Source organism: Parambassis ranga, chromosome 2 (assembly GCF_900634625.1).
Source record: "Parambassis ranga chromosome 2, fParRan2.1, whole genome shotgun sequence".
Classification (NCBI taxonomy): Eukaryota; Metazoa; Chordata; class Actinopteri; family Ambassidae; genus Parambassis; species Parambassis ranga.
In genome coordinates this window covers 13,218,146-13,238,009 of record NC_041023.1, presented here as the reverse complement: position 1 = coordinate 13,238,009, position 19,864 = coordinate 13,218,146, and the positions used below count along the sequence as shown (strand labels likewise).

The 19,864-nt window shown below is 38.9% G+C and overlaps 1 protein-coding gene across 1 annotated transcript in view; it reads left to right on the top strand.

Moving 5' to 3' along the window:
- Window positions 1-19,864, top strand: part of csmd2 (CUB and Sushi multiple domains 2) — a 189,896-nt gene that overhangs the window by 70,496 nt on the left and 99,536 nt on the right. The window contains exons 6-9 of the mRNA XM_028432810.1: window positions 14,044-14,156; window positions 15,762-15,839; window positions 18,067-18,154; window positions 18,841-18,965. Of these exons, the coding sequence (XP_028288611.1) occupies window positions 14,044-14,156; window positions 15,762-15,839; window positions 18,067-18,154; window positions 18,841-18,965 (404 nt within the window). The remainder of the gene's footprint in view (window positions 1-14,043; window positions 14,157-15,761; window positions 15,840-18,066; window positions 18,155-18,840; window positions 18,966-19,864) is intronic.

The following is a 19,864-nucleotide window of genomic DNA, read 5'->3' as shown; positions in this document are numbered from 1 at the left end:
GACTGACACTGATTGACAGCTAACACAAGGTCTCTCTCAAAGCTACTGTAATCACATTCACCAGAGGAATGCTCAAGTCTTTGATGCCGTGGTGTCCCGGAGGTATCAAATGCATGAAAGCTTTACCGTAATGTAGTTTAGATATAAGGGAGCTGAATTTAGATGCCAGAATCATGTTACAGTTTGCTGCCTCTACGATGCCCCAACAATTTTGTAATTGCTAGTTATCATGCTTCATCATTCTGGCTCTAATTTTTAAGAAGTACATTTTTAATTTGCTGAACTTTCCAGAGAGTACTGATTTACTTCCTGTCAAAGCTACACGACCACCCCTAAAACCTATTTGATTCCTCTTAAGTGCCTCCTGCTCCGGGCCTCAGTATTAATGAGAGAGAAATTAACGACAGTGCCTTCATTGTGCTGCCATTAGGGTACTCTAGTCCCAATTAACTGATGTTACCGTTGTCATTCTCGTTATGGTGCCTTACCATTTAAACTTTTGAAGCTGGGGGGAAAAAAAAATATATATATATCCCACACTGTGCACTTGTGATGAATGCAAATGAAGCCTGTTTGTTTAGTAGATAAGATAACGTAAAAGCCTGCCTCAAAATTAAAAGTGATGAGAATGGAAGTTGAGTGATATAGTGCACAGCAGGGGGACAGCTGTCTCTAAACGCCAGTGCAAACAACTACAGCTGTACCTGTGCATGCTTCTCTGCATCCTCAGATGGGTAATGCGTGTCTATGCATGTGTTAGTACAGTACAGCAATGTGTTTGTGCACAAAACAGACCTGTTTTTTGCTGCTTAAAATAGCAGATATGACAGGCTTAATACAGAGGTCCGGGAGGGAGATTTGAGTCACAGCTGTCATCATGTATCTTTCAACATTCAGAGAGTTCATGCAACTTTGAACAACTGCGCAGCAGACATGTTCGCTTAGATACCAAATGTTTTAGCTTTTGGTACTCAAGCGAACATGTCTGCTGCACCTTCAGGATTTTAAGATGATCCCGTTTCTAACATGTTTCCACTGACTTTGTGCACTGTTGTAAAATACAATTGCAGCTTTCATCACCATCTGCTGCAGATACTGTAGTTTGTGAATTATGTTAGGCTTTTTTTATACACATCTTCTTTATGAGGCCATTTTATTCAGGTATTTATTATTCAATTTCATTATACAAGCACAAAGATCTACACCCAGATCTCATGCAGATTACAGTTGAGTGAAGTTGTATCATATTAAGTACACAACTCCTGTAGATGCACTACAAGTCTGGATATTTTCTGAGGGGAGGAGATGGGCAGTATCTTGATTTGTGAGCATTCAAACACAAGTGTGCTGAGGGCCACAGAAGTTTGGTTTGGATTGCTCAGAATAATCAAGAGCTCTCCTCTGTATTTGAACAGCTGCTCATATTACACCATTCAACATTTTTCCCTCTATATTTTGCTGTTTGAGAAGAGAAGCAAAAATGGCTCCTTCGGTGTTTTCCTTTCTCCTTATTCCCAAATTTCCCTGAGGGACATTCCCAAAGGGATTAATTAAAAGTTTATTCTATTCTATTCTATTCTATTCTATTCTATTCTATTCTATTCTATTCTATTCTATTCTATTATGTGCTTCTTCTACCTGGGTTTGCTCACATCCAGCTGGCAGACATGCTGCTGATAAATGCACTCATACCACCACAAAGACAGAGGGATGTTATTAATACATTTAAGACAGTAAGCACTGCCACTGTGTGTGTGTGTGTGTTTGAATACCTTCATGTGAATCATGGGTGACTTTGTGTGCTGTTCAAATGGGTATATTGTACAGCTTTATCCACTCTCGAGACCCAAAGATGAATGTTGGATGATTGTATAAGTAGCTTGTAGGCTTAGATGTAAATGGAATTCAGTGAGGACAAAGCAAGACTTGATATCATCATTTTAAAATTTCCACTTGGATTGACAGAAATCACAATTGAATCAAAAGCTCCTTTGGGACAGAACAAATAGCACTCATATGTTATCAGCATCCTGGGCCCACTCTCTGCTTTATGTCTATATAATAGCCTACAGTATATTATTATGAAAAAAAATCTCTGGGGTTTTACAGTCTAGTCAGTGACTACCCAGTCCAATGACATGGGCTATTAAGGCTTCATTAATCCGCACAGTGAGGGAATGAGGATAGGAATGATGTGTCTGCCCACATAGTGCAACTGCTGCAGTGTCCTCCATGGACCTAGTTTTTTTATATATATATATATATATATATATATATATATATATATATATATATATCATACAGGAGGGTGTCACTTTGTCAGTGACAGTGAAAGAGCATTACTTTTCCCCCAAAGATTGACTAAACAATGGGACATACAACACCAACAATCCCATACACACACAAGGGTATAAAAGCATGTGCTGTAATGATCACCATCACAAGGAGCAGAAGCAAACCAAAGCAATGAAGTCATACTGTAAACAAGTAAAAATAGCCAAAGGGAGGTGTTTTTTTTTTCTTACTTTTAAACAGAATTGATTACAGTTAGGGACATCAAGAATTGTTTTCAAATGGCTCGCTGTGGAATTTGTCTTCCAGCACCTTATATTAATTAAGAAAGATCAATGACTTGTTTATTTTTCTTTTTTTGTAGTAGTGGACAACTCTTGGTGGCTACAACATTCAGTGTTTTTAGCTTGCATAAACGTCAGGTGATTTAGGTTTATCTCTGTATGTGAAATGCATTTTTTGACAGTGAAAGGCACTATTAAAGGCTGACTTTGCGCCTTTTTTTTCCCTCGGATAACTGCAAGGTTGAAAATTACACAACTGTCCTCCCGTGAACTGCAACTGCACAAATTTCTGCCCAAGGCAAAATGTTTATTATCACGAGACTGGTGAAGATGGATGTTTATGTAAACAAGAAAATGACACTGTCCCAGAAAAATGTTGCTGAGAGGCACAGTGACCCACAGTCAAAGTTTTGGCTGTGCTTTCTGTGCAGGCAGTTACTGTTAACTCATACAAATCTATATTTAACAATTTGAGAACAGCAAAACAGCAGACATTTTTATAGTTGTTGGCTGTTTACAGTATTTGTAATTCTTTATATTCAAATTTTACTTTTGTTCACACAAAGTTAATAGGTGCCTTCTGTCATTGTTACACACACCTGCATATAATATATATCATAGCTAAGGTGAAAGGGGGTGTGAAAGGGGGTGTGAAAGGTCAGCGCTGACTCAGGAGGAAGCAAATGGAAGCTCCTCTTTTAATTGGATGGTGGTTTTATGACAAATCGGTCACGGTCATCCATGGGATATAAGAGATCGCTCATCTCTTCTACCACGAGGTGTTTTCCTTCCTTTTTCTAACCACTTTACTTGATTGATGACATTAATATTTACCTGCAATCTTGTCCTCTCAACATTGGACAGGATGATAAAAGAAAATAAAAAGCAGAATTACATGAAATTGATGAATGCCTTTTAAACTGAATAAAGTATATAGCCATAAAGTACCATATGAGTGCATGTTATCTGCCTCAAATGGTTTAGACTGGAAGGCCAATAAAAGCTAATGGAAAAGGAGATCAGGCTCTATCAGTGAGGGTAAATATCTCCACTCTCTCTGTATAATGGAAGAAAACTTGGCCCTCTTCCATTGTGCCCAGATAACTTAAAGGCTTAATTCTACCTGGCCTCTTTGAAGTTTAGCGTAACATGCGGAAGGTGGATCAGAGAATGCTTTGAGCAGATTGAGACCAAAACTCACCTATAATCTCAAAATGAGATGATTAGAGTGTGTATAGTTAATTTTGTGTGTGTATTTCTAATAATAATTAATAATATGCTACACTTTATTGAACATCTGGGTCTTTGTATTTGTGCATATCCCTCTTTATATGCGTTAATCTTTGTATATATGCCAGTTTTCCAGTATGAATCTGTGTGTATACACTTTAATCAGTTTTCTGTGCTTGACTTAAGCAGATATCCCAGTCAGCTGCTTTGTGACACTGTCGTGAAATCTCACATCTTGGTCACTTGCCAGCCCACAATAGTTGCTTGAATGCTTTCATTTTACCAACCATCTGGATTTTCCATCAGTCCCCCTGTTGACTTCCAAAGTCTGTTACCACGCACTGTCTGCATATACAGTATGGGTGTGTTCACTCTTGGCAGGTTTAGTTATCCAAAATTGTTCACAACCCTAAAATGTTCAACAAAACATTGACACTCCTTACTACCCTTTCATTTCTGTCTTCATCCTTCCAATGAGAGATACAGTACAAAATATAGTGGTGATATAAAAGCCTTTCTTATCTTTATTTTTTTTTTGCATCCCATACATTTCAGTTTGGAAAAATATTTGAATGGGTGCACAATAGAATAGCTTTGTCAGCAACCTTCAAACTAATTAAAAGAAAACAAGTACATGGAGCTCCTGGGGAGAAATAATGTGGGTGGACAGTAGGAAGAACAATGTGGAAGAAGAGGCGCTGAATGCAGCGGATGTGGTTGAGTTTTGGCTGTTCACAGTGCTTGGATGACTCATTCTCTGTGTCCTCTGGTGCCTACTCATCTCTTGCCTGCTTCTTCCTGCTTCTTCCTTCCTCTCTTCCTTCCACCATAAGCCACTTTTCTACCGCAGTAACTATCCTTCTCTAATGGAAATCCTATTAGCTTACAACATTAGTAAGTTGATGTCTTTAATTTGTGAGGTCAATGGCACAAGGAACAGATAAGTCTGGATAAGATGAAAGTAGGGAGCAACTGGGACATCAGCTGACATCAGCTTTTTAATACAATACAGGTTTAACTTGTGAGACCCAGTCAATAAATTGGGTAGGCAATGAAATGAGGTGAATGGTTATTTACATATTGGTTGAACTATTGGTTAACATCACCTGCTGTGTGAGGCCTACTGGTGTTGCAAGTGAAATAAGACCGACATCTGTTCACACAGTGTAATAGACATTGCAATGATAAAGTAAAGAGAAGGCATCACACAGAACATTGTGCAATTTATTAATGCTGCTTTCATGATGCTGATACAGTCAGAACAAACTAGAAAAGGGGCTTTAGAGGGATGATGCCTCAGATCAAATCTGGTTTTAAAAGCTGCAATAGATTTCTAATGGGATGGAAAGGGATGAATTCTCTAAGGAAAAAAAAATAGATTTTATTTTCAGAAGCTTAGATGCAAGGCATAAATATACACCTCACATAGTTCTCCAAGAATAGATAAAGCCTGCTTTAAAGTTGAATTTACATTTGCTGAGACGTTCCCTGCCCATGGCTGTGCTGCTTACATGTGGAAAAACTACAGTAGTTTAGGAGACTGCAGCCAGCTGAATACTGCTCGCACACCAAACCATTTCTGTGCATGTAGATCAAAGGAACATACATACATTTCAACAGTAATGACAATGTTTTGCTTCTGTAGGCATCCCCTCATCCCTTCCTCCAATGGAAGGAATAATAATCACTGTATGGCAATTTCTTTCTATAAAAGCTGCACTGCACCAGCTGATCTGCATAATTACAACCTCATCTGTGCAACTCTGGTGCAAGGGCAAGCGTATGGATCCTGGAACAGGTACAAACATAAAAACATAAAATTGACAGGAGCGATAAAGTGCTTATGTTTGGTGGCTGAAGCAGTATACAATTTAGTTTTTCTCTAATTTTATTTTCTGAAAGCATTTTTCTGGCAATTTAAAGCAAACAGAATATGTAGGGCAGTTGGAATTGAGTAAGAAATTACTGATAACTCACAATAGTAAAATATAAGACCATTGCAGAAGATGTTAGAGCTGAAATAGCAATTGCACATTGGAGTGGGTGATTTGGAGTAAAACTGAAGAGTGTGGGAGATGGCCACTCAGTCCAAAAATGATGTACATGGTAGTGGTTCAAAGCACTGTGGTGTGGTAAAAATGTCTCCCTATCATTAATAATGCTCTTGTCTATTTTGTCTATTATTTTTTTCACACTTACACTGCTTATTCAAGCAGACTATTTATATTGGAATATAGTCATTAGTCAAAAAAGTGTTTAGAAATTACCTTAAAATGTCCCTTTCAATACCCTTTCAAAATAAAAGTAGATCATCTTTAATAAACCTTATTGCTTTTGTTTATTTTTCCCACTTGTAGTTAATTAGCTTGGTTTATGTCAGCCTTTATGTCTGTATGCACTGTACTACCCCTTAATACGTGGGAGCCTTGGGGCTTTTGGTTCTAAGCAGAATTCTAACTCTGCACTATCCAATGCATCCCTTAGAAAACCTGCACAGGAGCAGACTGCAGAGCATCATAGGTTTATATGCTGTTTAGCTTTGAATGCCACTAGGTTGCTGTTACTAATAGGCCGCTGTTAAATCATTTATGCATTTAATGCCCATATAAACTGCAGAATGATCCCAAGAAATGCATAGATCAAAAACAAAACACATCACCTCAGGAAGATGAGAATGATGTGTTAAAGTACACATAACATGAATGTTTCCTAGCTTTAATACAAAAGAAGGAAAGGTGATGAAACTGCATTGTGTGGTAGTTAGTCTGGTAAATACGTGACATTAAAGATCCTGCTGTGCTTTCACATTTAATCAAACATGCACAAATAAATACAAACATAGATGCACCCCCCCACCCCAAGGTGCTTTTATATTACCATAACAATGTAGCTATTTCAGGATGCTGTGGTATCAGGGGAATGCAACATGCCGACTGTGTTTGGGGGATTTGACAGTGTTGCCAGGTTCAATATCATTAGCATGGTTTCACCTGTCTCCTCACATACTGCGTCATCTCAGACTCACTGTGAAAAACTCAGAGCTCATAGGCACAAACCACAATGGAAGACAAAAGAGTGAGGGCAAGAGATGGGGAAGGGAAGTGAAAGAGAGGGATAGTTCAGCATTAAGGATATAAAAATATTCACCTGGAACAATTGGGTATGAAATGTTGCGGTTCAGCAAGCACTGTGATTGAAACACTTACTTTCAGGATTCTATGCTTACTACTTACTTGTGCTCCCAAATAGAGCTTAAGGTCCACCTGGAAAGTTTTTGGTAGTTCACTTTACTGTCTACCATTAGTGGGGTTTGGCTTGAAAGCTGGACAAGCTGTTTTATTAAACATAATGCAATTTTGTCCATGTTGACCTTTCGTTTTAATTGTTTTTCCCTTCTCACGGCATGGGTTCATTGACCACATCCCTTTCTGAAGCTCACTGAACGTAAACACCAATCACCAGTTATTTTTGTATATTAGTAATTAATAGTTCTATAAAAGAATAATAGTTGTTTTACAAAAATAAAGGTGACTTTATATTATGTAATTCTGTAAGGTTAAAGCTGTGCAGACTGCTGGCTTCAGTGGTTATTATACATAATGTCCATCTTTAAACTAACAGTTTAGCTTATATTGTCAGCTCTTAGTTAGGCTCCAGCCCCCTGTGCCCCTCAACTGCAGGACAAAGTGGGTTCAGATAATGGGTGGGGTGTGGGGTGTGGGCTCAGCTCTTAATATTATCAAATTATTTTAAAAATGCCAGAATTAGATGATTTCACAGCTCTTTCACAACTTGTCGTTGTGTGTGATTTTTTTTTGTTGCATCATCATGAACACAGGCACATATGAATATAATACTCACTGATTTCTTCCTTCAACTTTTACCTGGTTTGTCTCTGTCACACTGTTCAGTGTTCTTCTCTGACTCTTCCTCTCCGTCTGTCTCCTTAAGCCTCTGGTGGCAGAGTGCTGTAGTAGTCCCTGGGATATTATTGGCATTTGTTTATTGTTGTGTTTGATAGATCTACAGGGAGGGCTCAATTATCACTGCCGCTTTTAAGAGTGACCTTGGAAACTCATTTATTTTTTCCCCCTGTTAACCGCAGATCCAATACTGCCCGCGGACAATTATACCAACTGAGAAGTGCACGCATTGTTTGGAGTTGTGTGTTGTGATTGATGGGCTGTATATGTGTCTTCAGCAACCTTCCTTCTGTGATGGTACAGAGTTATGTCAGCTCGTTTTGACAGACATTAAACAAAAGAGAAATTGAGGAAATAGCCATTGGTTTGACAATGTCTGTGTTTGTCTTTCGCTTCATCTTAGTCAAACAAGTAATTTGTGCCTCTGTGGGTCATTTGGTTGAAGTCAAACATTCAATAATCTAAGTCATTAGACTCTGTATGGTTTCCTCATCAGCAGTGTTTCACAGTCCATTCAATTGCTCTGTGTGACTTTGCCTACGTCCACCCGAACTTTTTGAGCAATAGCAATAAATCACACTGATGTTGGGATCAATTGTGGAACAAGTGGCACTAAATTTTTATTGCGTGAGTGCATATTTGTGCTGTATTTTATGCTCCTGTCTCTGACTTTTTGGCTGTCAAATATTTCTAAAACAGTTAACTATCACATTTTAAGCAATGGAAAGGTCATGCTGCAAGAAACTTATGAACTTTTTATTCTCAGTGTCTTCAGCTTTGGTAGGTGAATTAATTGGCTCACCCTCCTCTCTAAAGGGTTTTTGAATAATGTAACTTTGGCAATTTGTGATGTTTAATGGCACAGATTGACAATACAATATCTCTTATCAACAGTTGGCCCTATATAGTGCTCTCACCCTGTAGTTCTGTCCGAATGTGTAGTGAGTATTTTTAGACCCCATATAGCAGGGGTGGGCAATTATTTTTTTGCGAGGGTCACATAGACTTCCGTAAGAAAAGTGCCACATTTTTTCATAAACAATGATATAAATTGGAGATCACTAGCACAGTATCTACCTTTTATAAATATGTACTTGTTACATTTTCATTATTGTAAGAGAGTCTTGCTGTCATTTACTAATTACTCCTCTGTCCTCTCTGTGTGTGTCCATGTCTACTCTGAGTGTGTGGTGGTTGCACATTGAAACTACTCCCACACAGCAGCACAGATGATGTAAAGATATTTTTACAGAAGAAAACCATTAGAAACAAAAACTAATTTTAAAAACTATCGATCCCAAAGTTCTGAAAGTTGAGCAAGAAAGATCTGTGCTTTTAAAGAGCAGGTGACAGTGAAATATGCACATCCAAGACGCAAGCGGGCCGGGTCTGGCCCACAGGCTGTACTTTGCCCAGGTCTGCCATATAGTGGCCTTTAATGTGTGAGTGAGTGATTTTGGACATAGCCTTTAATTAGGTTGGTAATAAGCATCTGTCACCCACCAAGCATTCATCCACACTCTGATTGTTGATTTGCACCTAGGCCTTTACATGTCTTGTCCTTGGTTGCTACTGTACATTTCTTTAGTGAAGGCTATAAGACAGCATGGCAGAGTAACCAGTGATTTGGATGGATGTTAAAATTGAAAGAGTATCCTCAGCAAAAGCACCATTGTCCTCATGTGTACCCGGTCTTTAAAAAAAGAGGTCTGAGATTACATTGGGATGTGTGGTTATGTCTGCACGGTGTTTGGTCATGTGGGACTCATGAAGATATACGTAAGATTAAGGTGGGTTTTCAACATCAACTATATTTCCACTGCTAAAGTGGCTCAAACACAAAAGTGGATTTGCAGGAAGCTTCCAGATAGGCTTGAAGAAATGTTATAAAAGAGGAAAGGGAGCAAAGATGAAGGCTGGTGCGTTGTTCTTCCCAAAAGGAAATTTCTTTCTATCAGTGTCCATATTATATGTTCTGTGAGGGCAGAAAATGAGTTGTGGGAAGAGGAAGAAAGGAATCCCTCAGAAGATTTAACAAGGCTTTCTGATGGGGGCAGAGGTCTACACATGAATAATGCATAAGGGCTGAAATAAGAGGAAGAACAGACATATTGGCTCTGTTGGACCACAGAGTTGACGGAAAAAGGAAGCATGTTGGGTCTGATGGGTTTGCAGCTTTCCTTGATCACTGGACATTCAGTCCACTTCAGCATGCACTCATGAGGCACAGCTGCCCTGAGGGCCTCTCTCTATACTTTGGCCTTAACTTCTAGTGTATGGTTGATGGTTCTTTACTGCCTAGATGGTTGTTGTTTGGAGAAATGAATGAACAGTGTTTGATGGTATTGTGTTGTTTGTAGCAGAGGCATTATGTTTAAACCCCTAGTGTATGTCTGGTCTCAGTTGCATTTGAAGGTCACAGCTACAACTCCAATGGCAGAACATTAGTGCTGCCATTCTGGACTTAAGGGTCTTCAAGACTGATTAGTTTTACCTTAAAAGGATGTTGTGTATATGTGAGAGTGTGTTTGTGTGAGCTGGCAAAAAGCATTGAGAGCGAGAGAGAGAGTATAACAGCTACCAGGCTCATGGTGGTGTGTGCATGTGTGCCCGCATGTACATCTGGAAAAGCTGGCTTGTGCTATAATTCACATAGCCTCATTAAAGTGCTAAAAGTTTTGGCTTTAAAGTCACTGTGACCCCCAGTCTGCTGTAAGCGCCATGACCTGCATACTGAGCAGAGCTCTGATTGATCTGCCTAAGTAAGTGCAATTAATGGGAACGTTCTTTACCAAGAGTCCCCCCGACCCACACACACATGCAGACACCCACACACAAATGCACATATGTGCATCAGATACTATATTGCCAATGATACCAATGCACTGAAAGGTTTCTTATAACGTTTGATTCTGTTGCGGAGCTGGTGACCTTTGACACTCAAACTCTGCCCTTTACTGATTATGCATGGATTAATTTGACACTGTGCCCCATGAACAAAAAGAAAGGTGACATGAAACGAATATAAAGCAGAAAAAAGATCCAATCCACTGGGAAAGGTTACTGAATTCTCTGATGATGATGACCTTTGTTCAAAATCCTGAAAGGCATTAACAATTTAATAAGTCACATCACATCAGTATGGAAAGTACCTCTGTGCTTGTGTTATATAATAGGATTTGACTGGTCTTGCATATTCCTAAAACCCTCAATCATAATATAATAGCGAAAAGACAAGTCTGAGCAACAGGGATTTGCAAACCTGACTTCAAATACCTGGAAATCGGATGTTGCTTCTAAGGGTTGTGTAACCATTAAACCCTTTCAGGTATGATATCATGTAAGAAAGTAGGTAAATTGTTATAAAGCCTTTGTTACCCAGAAAGCTCTGTATGGCAATGTCAGGTTCACAGCTTAGTCCCTGCACGTAGTCACTCCACAGACCCCCACTGCCTGCCTCCATCACCTTGCCTTGCCCAAAATAAATTTCTTGGACAATCATCAAAAGTCTGACTCAGACTGAGGAGCTTTGGGGCCTGGAAAATGGAAACTTATTTAGCACTGCACTCTCAAGACAATTCAGCATAAAATCTAATATGGCCAGCCAGCCAGAGAGAGAGAGAGAGAGAGAGAGAGAGAGAGAAGGTGAGGTGAAAAAGGAACTACAGAAGTAGCCACCTTGCCCTTCAGGAGACCTCCATCAGCCTGCTCAGGACTTTTTTCCCTGTTGCTCCCTATGGTCACTTTCAATCTAAAACTTTTGCGCAAACATAGTAAGGGAACAGGGAAAGGGTGGCAGTTGTGACACTAGGCCAAATGGTTGTTCTCTCTCTATCCTTCATGCCATGTTAATTATTTTTGACATATTTTATCTTTCTAGCCATAAGTCCATTTTTAGCTTCCCTCCAGTATGTTGTGCACTTGATTCCAAATCCAATTGCATTTTAATTCTAGGGAAGGTTTTAATTTCTCCAAGTGATGAAAAGTGTGACAGAACAGAACGTTTTTTCATTAAAATTTTGGCACAGGGGTCTTTGGTCTTTGTACGTGAATGTGGGTTGAGGGGATCATATACTGTAAATCACTGGTGTGAGAGTTAGTACCTAGGATATTTCAGGGCCCAGTTCTGCACTCAGGGATGGGGGTGATTTGGCTCTGTCCTTCATGGTAGTGCTGTTCCAAATGCAACACGTGCCAGACACTACATGAGTCCTCCCCCTTCTGCTTTATCTCTCCCCCTTCTCTTAAGTGATAAAACCTCCCCTGAGGCAGGCAGACTTACTTTATCAGTCTTGCACTTGCTGTTGTAAATCAAGGCCACTGTCATATGACATGGCTTCACATTTCCGCCTCGTTTTTATTATACCATGCCAGACTCCGGGCCACACGCAAGTGAATGAAAAAAAATAATCCTATCACATAAATAACTTAATATACGCACATTTAAAGACAACAAATAAATAGAAGAGATTGAATTGATTTGAGTATTTCCTGTGCATCATGCTTTTGGTTTACTTTGTAGTACTTTTGAAAGAAGGGCAAAGGAAGTGTATAAGTGTGAGATAGCAATGTGAAGTTGATTAATAAATTGAGCTATATGATGAAAGTAGTTTGCTTTATAGGCCTATATGAAAGTAATTAAATACAATATGTTCTAATAGCTCTTCTTTATTGTGTAATTAACACCGTCAATATAAGTGTTATTGAGATTTGGATTATTTACAGTGAGCTAATTTTTGCATGCACAGAAGAAACAAAAGTACACATGTGTTTGGCTTTAGCAGAAATGTGAGGGCTGGATGGTGCAATGCAATTAATTAATTAATTAAAAAGTAAAAATAACCCCTTTCCTAAACATGCAAACTGCTGCGGAATTTTGTGGAGTGTATATACAACAATGTCTAGGTCAGGCTTCTCACTTTGATCCCCATTAACCTTTACACATGCACTGTGTTCTCCAACTTATTTTTTCAATTAGACTTCTCACATTGCTATTACACAGATCTCCTTTATTGATAAGGAAATGGGGCCAGCCACTGCCAAACACCTGATCATGACCCCAACCTTTGTGAGATGGACATCATGTATGATTAGTGAAGCTTTCTCCAATGGAAGTCACTTAGCTAAAGACTGAGGTCTTTGGCGTCAGTCCTGCACGTCACACAAAACTCTCCGAACATGTTTTCCACTTTTCCGTCTCTCCCTCTGATCCTCAAGGGGCATTTATGATCAGCTTAAGTATTAATTTAAGCTACTGTAGAGTGTGGCGGAGGCCCCACAGCAGTCAGAGCATACTCAATAAACACAGTGTCCATTCTTCTTTAAAATACTTAAAATAAAGGCTAATTCTGTCTCCAGGGTTTTAACAGATCACTTACACATCACCAAAAATCCTCAATAGACTTAATTTCTCCCCTAATAGTTGGTGGTAAGAACTGTATACTAAGAAGTGTGCACAAACATGAAAGTAGCTAACAACTAGCAGAGTACTGTATGTTGCATTTTGTTGTAATTTTATATATAGCCTTTTTGCGATTGGCCATAATGACTGTTGGCTAGAGGTGTAGAGCATATATCTAGGCTGTAGAGATGAAGTGGATACAGTTGAAAATGCAATTTACAATTGGGGAATTGGGTTTTTTTTTCTTGTTCGAGTTTATTGGTCTGTATGTGAAAGTGTGTCCCACACCTGTGTTGCTGTGTCTGATGATAAAGCATGCCATGTCCCTATGTGACTCAGGCTGCAGCAACTGAAGAGGTGCCCGTTAAGCAACAGCCCTCGCGGCCCTCATTAGCACACAGATCAGGAAGCACTTTAAGTGTTGTTGAGGTATAATTTACTGTAGCTTTTCCAAAGCAGTAAAAAGAGGTGTCTTTTCTCTACAAATGTCAGAGCAGGTCTTTTCCCTGGTGCCATTTTTATTGGCTACAGTTCAGTTAAAAGTTGTTAACATTACAACTCCCTATAGGTACCAGACCTTCCCTTTAATAAATCTTAAAGGTACTGCTTTTTAATATCTCAAAGACATGGCAATATCAGTTTCGAAACATTGGTATTTGATAAACACCAGGATGATTGATATGTTCTGCCAGCCTCTGCAATACGTTGTCTGCCATTGGGCTCAACTTTCAGTGATAGAGAAGGAATTTGTTTTTATTTACCTCCAGAAAAGTGAAATTATGTATGATCAGCTGCTGTAAAGTGGAATCCAAACATACTGTAGTGTTAGAATTCTAAAAAGTGAATGAGTTTTACCTTGGTTTGGAGTTGGAACACTGTGCTAATAATCTGTCATTCTTCTCTGTGTCTGCAGGTTTACTGGCCCGAACCTACCCTCACCGATCATTAGCAGCAAGAACTGGCTCCGTCTGCACTTCACCTCTGACGGCAACCACAAGTTGAGAGGTTTCAGCGCCCAGTACCAAGGTTAGATAAAGAGAAACTTTGATATCTTAAAAGGGAAATCATTAATAATTTACCACCATTAGATCATATTCTCAATTATTTTGTGTGCTATGTTCATTATTGTGAAGAGGCCCATTTGCAAATGGATGACTATCATTGTCATTTTAATATTCATGCTCCCTCCGCAGATGAAACCTCTTAAATAGAGACTCACAAAACAGAACCATTAACATGTTAAATCCATTAAGGGAAAACAAATTAGCTATTTACAGTCTAGAGTGGCATTATGTCCCTTGTTTCTTCAGAGCCATTTTTCCTTGAATCTTGATCTGCCATTTTGAGAGTTTCGGGAATGCACTGCATCAGCAAGTGAAATTATTTTTCCATTTTGGCAGAATAGTTGTTATTGCTTCCAGAAACAAGATTGCAGGAGTGCACACACACAATCGCAAACACACCAAATCCTCTTTGTACCATGCATCCCATTACTCTTAGAGGTTCAGGGGTCACCTTCAAGAAGGGATGAGCAGGGAAAACGGATTAGTTTGTCCACAAAAAAAAGGTGATCTCCAAGGATCTCACCTGTAGTCATACGTTGAAAATCTCAGAGATGATGGGAAGAGACACCCATACAGAAGAATAGAGAGATGCATGGTTAAGAGAAGAGAAGAGAATTAAAGGCATTGCACCTCTGGGAACACAAGTTTACTGTTAGATAAATATGTTTAGAAGATCAGAGTGTATGGGAGACTAATGCTATAATTAGATTAAACACCAGCTCCAGTTCTGCCTATCCTGCACTCCATACTAACAATTCTCATCATGGCAGTTCCCATAATTCCACAGCTGAAGCTTGTCAGGGAGATTAAATGATGGAATATTTTGCGTTTTTTTTTCCTTTTCTTCTATTCCCTTCCTGTCCTGTTTATGTTACACAGGGAATCACCCATGATTATGAAACAATGCACCTAACAGCTTAGTTCTCTCTCTAGATACATTTTAATACCCATTTTTGTCCTTTTGTAAATCATGGTAACATATCTAAAAAAAATAACTTCTCTGTTGTATTTTCTTTCCCAGGCACATAATAAACAGACTTTCTGACACATGGCTCAGATTAGCTTTGAAATAAAATGCATCTGAAACAGACCAAGGGATGAAAACACGTTTGCAAAACAAGTAAAGTTCCATTGTCAGGAACCGTCAAAGTAATTAAATAGGATGAGTGTGAAGGGGAGCACAGATAATGCAGATGGTGTTTTTGAAATTGTTGAATAAATATGCATTTAAATGAGCCTCATACTTTGCAGTGATGGCTTGTTTTTTTGTTTTTTCATTTTTCATTGCAATTATCAACACAGACAGACATTTAACTTTATATTTTTGTTGTATAGGAGTGAGTGGTTTACTGTTGTAGTGTAGATCACTTTTAGGTTTACTCATTATGTGGCTTCATCATCAATTGCTTAGTAAAATTGATGTGGACATAACCACAATGTGCAATAGTGTATGGTGCAGCAAATATACATCATGTCTGCTACAGACATTTGGCCACCGGTGTACTGCGTGGGTATCGTTATTACACTTTCTCATATCTCATATATCTCTGCTCTGTTTCTTCTGCAGTGAAAAAGATGACTGAACTCAAGTCGCGAGGTGTAAAGATGCTGCCCAGCAAAGACAACCACCACAAGATATCAGTGTGTAAGTTAAAAACCCTGATGAGTCTTCAAAATACACAAATGTTTATGGTTTGTGTAAGTATGTGCATACACACAATCGTGATCATTGAAATATTAACCTCAGATTCTAACTGAATCTGATCTGAATGTGTCTGCATTACCCTAAATGTGAGATTGGTGACAATACTGAAGCTTATAAGCACCTTCTTGTTGAGCAAAAGATTATTGTACCTGACTAAAACTCATGGACGTAATTCAACATCTCATGCAACATTTTTGGTGAACATAGAAAATACAAATTTGGAAGCAACAAACATTCAAGGTTTAAACACAGGCCTGCAATGTTCTCGCTCCTTTCCTGAATGACATGCCAAGGGAGTTTTATGCCTCCAGCAATCAAAACCAGGAACAAAGTACAGCTTTGCAGACCTGACAAGTTTTAAGGGCAGGCATCAACGGATACCTAACTACCTCTGACTTAATTATCTACACCAGGTATTGCACATCAAACTCAGTCTTTAAAGCTGTCATTAAATGCTGCTGAAGAAGCGGAAAAGATATACATATTCACTATCCGCCTGGGTCTGAATTTGACCTAAAACTCATTAAAAATTCACCTGCACACTCACCTCATAGAACTCCAGGTCCTGTCCATGATGTGTGATTTGATATCCAGCTGAGTTTGGCCTGGAGACATAGAGAGGGATAGAGTGCTGTTTTTTTTGTTTTGTAGTGAGACTGTCATATCATTCTGAAAGCAAAGAAGGATAAATATTCAAATCATCCACCAAAAGAACTCTCTTGTTTACATATTCAGGGATCTATTTTACACGGTGACAGGTCAATATTTTGTTATCTGTATTGGCGCCATCCACAGTAAGCTAATTTTTTATTTATTTTTTTCTGTTTTTGAAGAGCAAACATTTGCATAAACTTATTTTAAATTAGTAAATATATGGACCATTTTTATAAGAAGTGCTTGTTTCTAAAAAAAAGAAAAAAAAATCTAATTTCTGGTCTAAAAAGAAAAAATAGTGTATTGTCATCACAAGTTTTGTGTCTGCTGTTACCAGCTCTTCACCTGTGTCACCTCTTGTTCAAAGTCATTGGAAAGTTTTCTTTTTGTCCCCTCTACTTTCGGCCAGAGAAAAAAGGGTAACTGCTCACTGTCACAAAAAAAGGTCTGGACACAAAGGACGCACCCTCTGTGCTTGAGATGCACTTCTAAAAGCAACTGCAGACAGCAGTAATTGTATTGGCCGCCCTTTATTTTTTTTTCCACCATGCCTTCCTTGCCTTTGTCCTCTCACTTCATCTGTTTGAGTTCACTGCTCATTATCCCCTTCAGCTTTATTCACACTTTATACATATGTAACATTGACGCATTGACAGCTATGAGTCACCTGAATAGAGCGACACACAGATGGATGCTTGAAAGGTTTAAAACTGACCTGCTTATGGCAGTAATTGCAATACTATCTAAAGGCAATTTTTATTTCATTTGTTCCATTTATGCTTCTGCCAGTCAGCAAAATCATATTTAGGACCTTTAAATTAGGGATCACAGTCTGTGATTTTTTACTGAGTGACATGAACAACATAACAAATATTCATCATCAAATCAAATTAATAACATTTATAGCTCATTTTTCCTCTTACCTTGCATCTTTATTTACCAAACTGTGTTTTTCAGGGTTAGGGTTCATAGCTTCTGCTATCAGTTTACATATTTTTTTTCTTTTGCTGCTTTCATGGGCTCTGCTCACTGCTGTCTGGTCTCACACTGGGACTCTGGCCAATGAGCAGGTGCCGCATTGATTTTGCCCTGCAGACCTTTCACCCCTCTCAGTCAGTCAGGGCTCGCCTGGCTGACCAGGTTTATTCGACCCTTTCTGACCCTTCAACTTCCACACCAGCAGGGATGTGCACTAGGATAACATGTATTATACACGCACACATACATACATACATTCATACACACACAATATATATATATTCCTCCTAATATATAGTGTGAGACCAGACAGCAGTGAGCTGAGCATATGGAAGCAGCAATAGGAAACAAGAAACTGTGAAGTTTGGTGCTACATCTGTGTTTAATTAGCAGCAAATAAGGCAATAAAAATGGGACTAAGGGTATATTTATATACATTCCCTATATTTCCAGCTCCCTAGTTTCTCAGTTTTCACCACCACAACAGTCAGTACTTTGCCAATATTTCTTCTGTGTCTTTGTCTTGACTCATTAGTGTCTCAGATGGGTGTGGCGCAGGGGCACAACATGTGTCCAGATCCTGGGATTCCAGATCGAGGAAAAAGAAAAGGTTCTGACTTCAGGTAAAAAAACGATTAAAAAAAGTATTTAAAGAGTAGTTAGTTCAATGCTGCCTGCAGAAGTACACTTGAGTCCTGAAGCACAGTAGGCACAGTAGGCAAGAATGGTTCATCTAGGTGTTCATACCTTTCTTTGAGAGATTCGTCATTGAGAGATTCTTTAAGATCATATGGCCCTAAATCTATTCCGAACACTGATATGATTATTTTAATTTCACACTGTTCACAGTTGACTTTTATCACTAATATTGTAGACACTGTTGGGTGCTGTCACCAAATCAGCAGCTACATCTTGAAATGTGCTCTAAAACACAGCAGATTACCCACGTGTTATGCCCCATAAAGCTCATGCTGCCAACTCAAATAGAATAATGTTACTATTAAAACAAATATCCCCGCATTTGAGCCACTGCACATAATAGGCTGTCTCTGTGAGATGGTGATATTACCAGTGGGATTATGCAGTTTTGTTTCTGTCAGAGCCATTGTCTCTATTTGTGGTCAACTGTAACACAGACAAATTGTTTCCAGCCGTCTCCAACAATGCAGCACTTTTGGAAATAACAGCTGGGAAGGCAGAGAAAAATATATGTTTTTCTTGTAGCTCTTCATATCATATCCCGTTGCTAAATAGAGATGTGGAAGGTCTGTGGTCCTGAGGTGTTTTTTCCTGTGCAATTTTACTTCAGGCGAGGAGCTACAGTGCATTTCTCCTGTGACGAGGGTTATGAACTACAGGGCTCAAAGAGCATCAGTTGTCTCAGAGTGACAGACAGCTATGTAGGTTGGAGCGATGAGCGACCCATCTGCAGAGGTAAGGATAGAGGTGTCTCATCCATTTATGCATGTTTGTAATGAAAGCAGTGTAATGTGACCTCTATTTATATTTCTATATCTGGGTGTCCAACTCACATTTCCAAGTAAGTCTGCTGTCAGTTTCATTTGATGCTCAGTCTGTTTCTTCTTTTCTTCATGATTAAGAATTCACCATTTTGCTTTGACTGCCCTGACTTTGACCTTTGGCTAGCATTCTTTTGCTTCCTGTTGTTTAGCCATGCTGGCAGGGAGCTGCTCATCAATCATGTCCTCCTTATTCGTGGCCACTTTGTGACAGCTGTAAAAAGCTATCGGGCTCCCTATAAAGTTTTACTGATGTTGATGTTTTCTTCAGTTTTAAATTTCCCTAGGCAGCCTCTCTAAACTACATTAATTAATATGAATTAGATTATTATTTTTTTCTACTTTAACTTAGCTGAACTGCTCCTTAAGTTAAATTCCTTAGTATTTCCGTTTAAAACAGTGCAAGTGCAAAGCAATATTTAAAAAAAATCTTGTCTCATTGTGATGCTTTAAGTTTCAACCCATCAGTGTTCTCTTTGTCAATATCCATCTAAAAACAAACTGTAGAAGCATCTTTGATCAATACAAGGCCATATTGCCATAGTTGCACATTGTCTCCTCTTCAGGCTCTGTGTTTCAGTGTAGTCTATTTGAAATAAAACAATGCATGCTACATTAAAGTGCCAAGTCTCTGCTTTAAATTGCATTGCTTCATCTCAGTATTGAAAGAAAAGTCTTTGTGATGAACCTCTTTCAACACATAATGCCCAAACTAGAAGGGTTCATAATCTTCTAAATGAGGAGCTGTGCATCAGTTGAGTCTTAGTTGGCACACAAGCTCAGATGCATCTCAGATGAGGTTGAGAGCTGCAA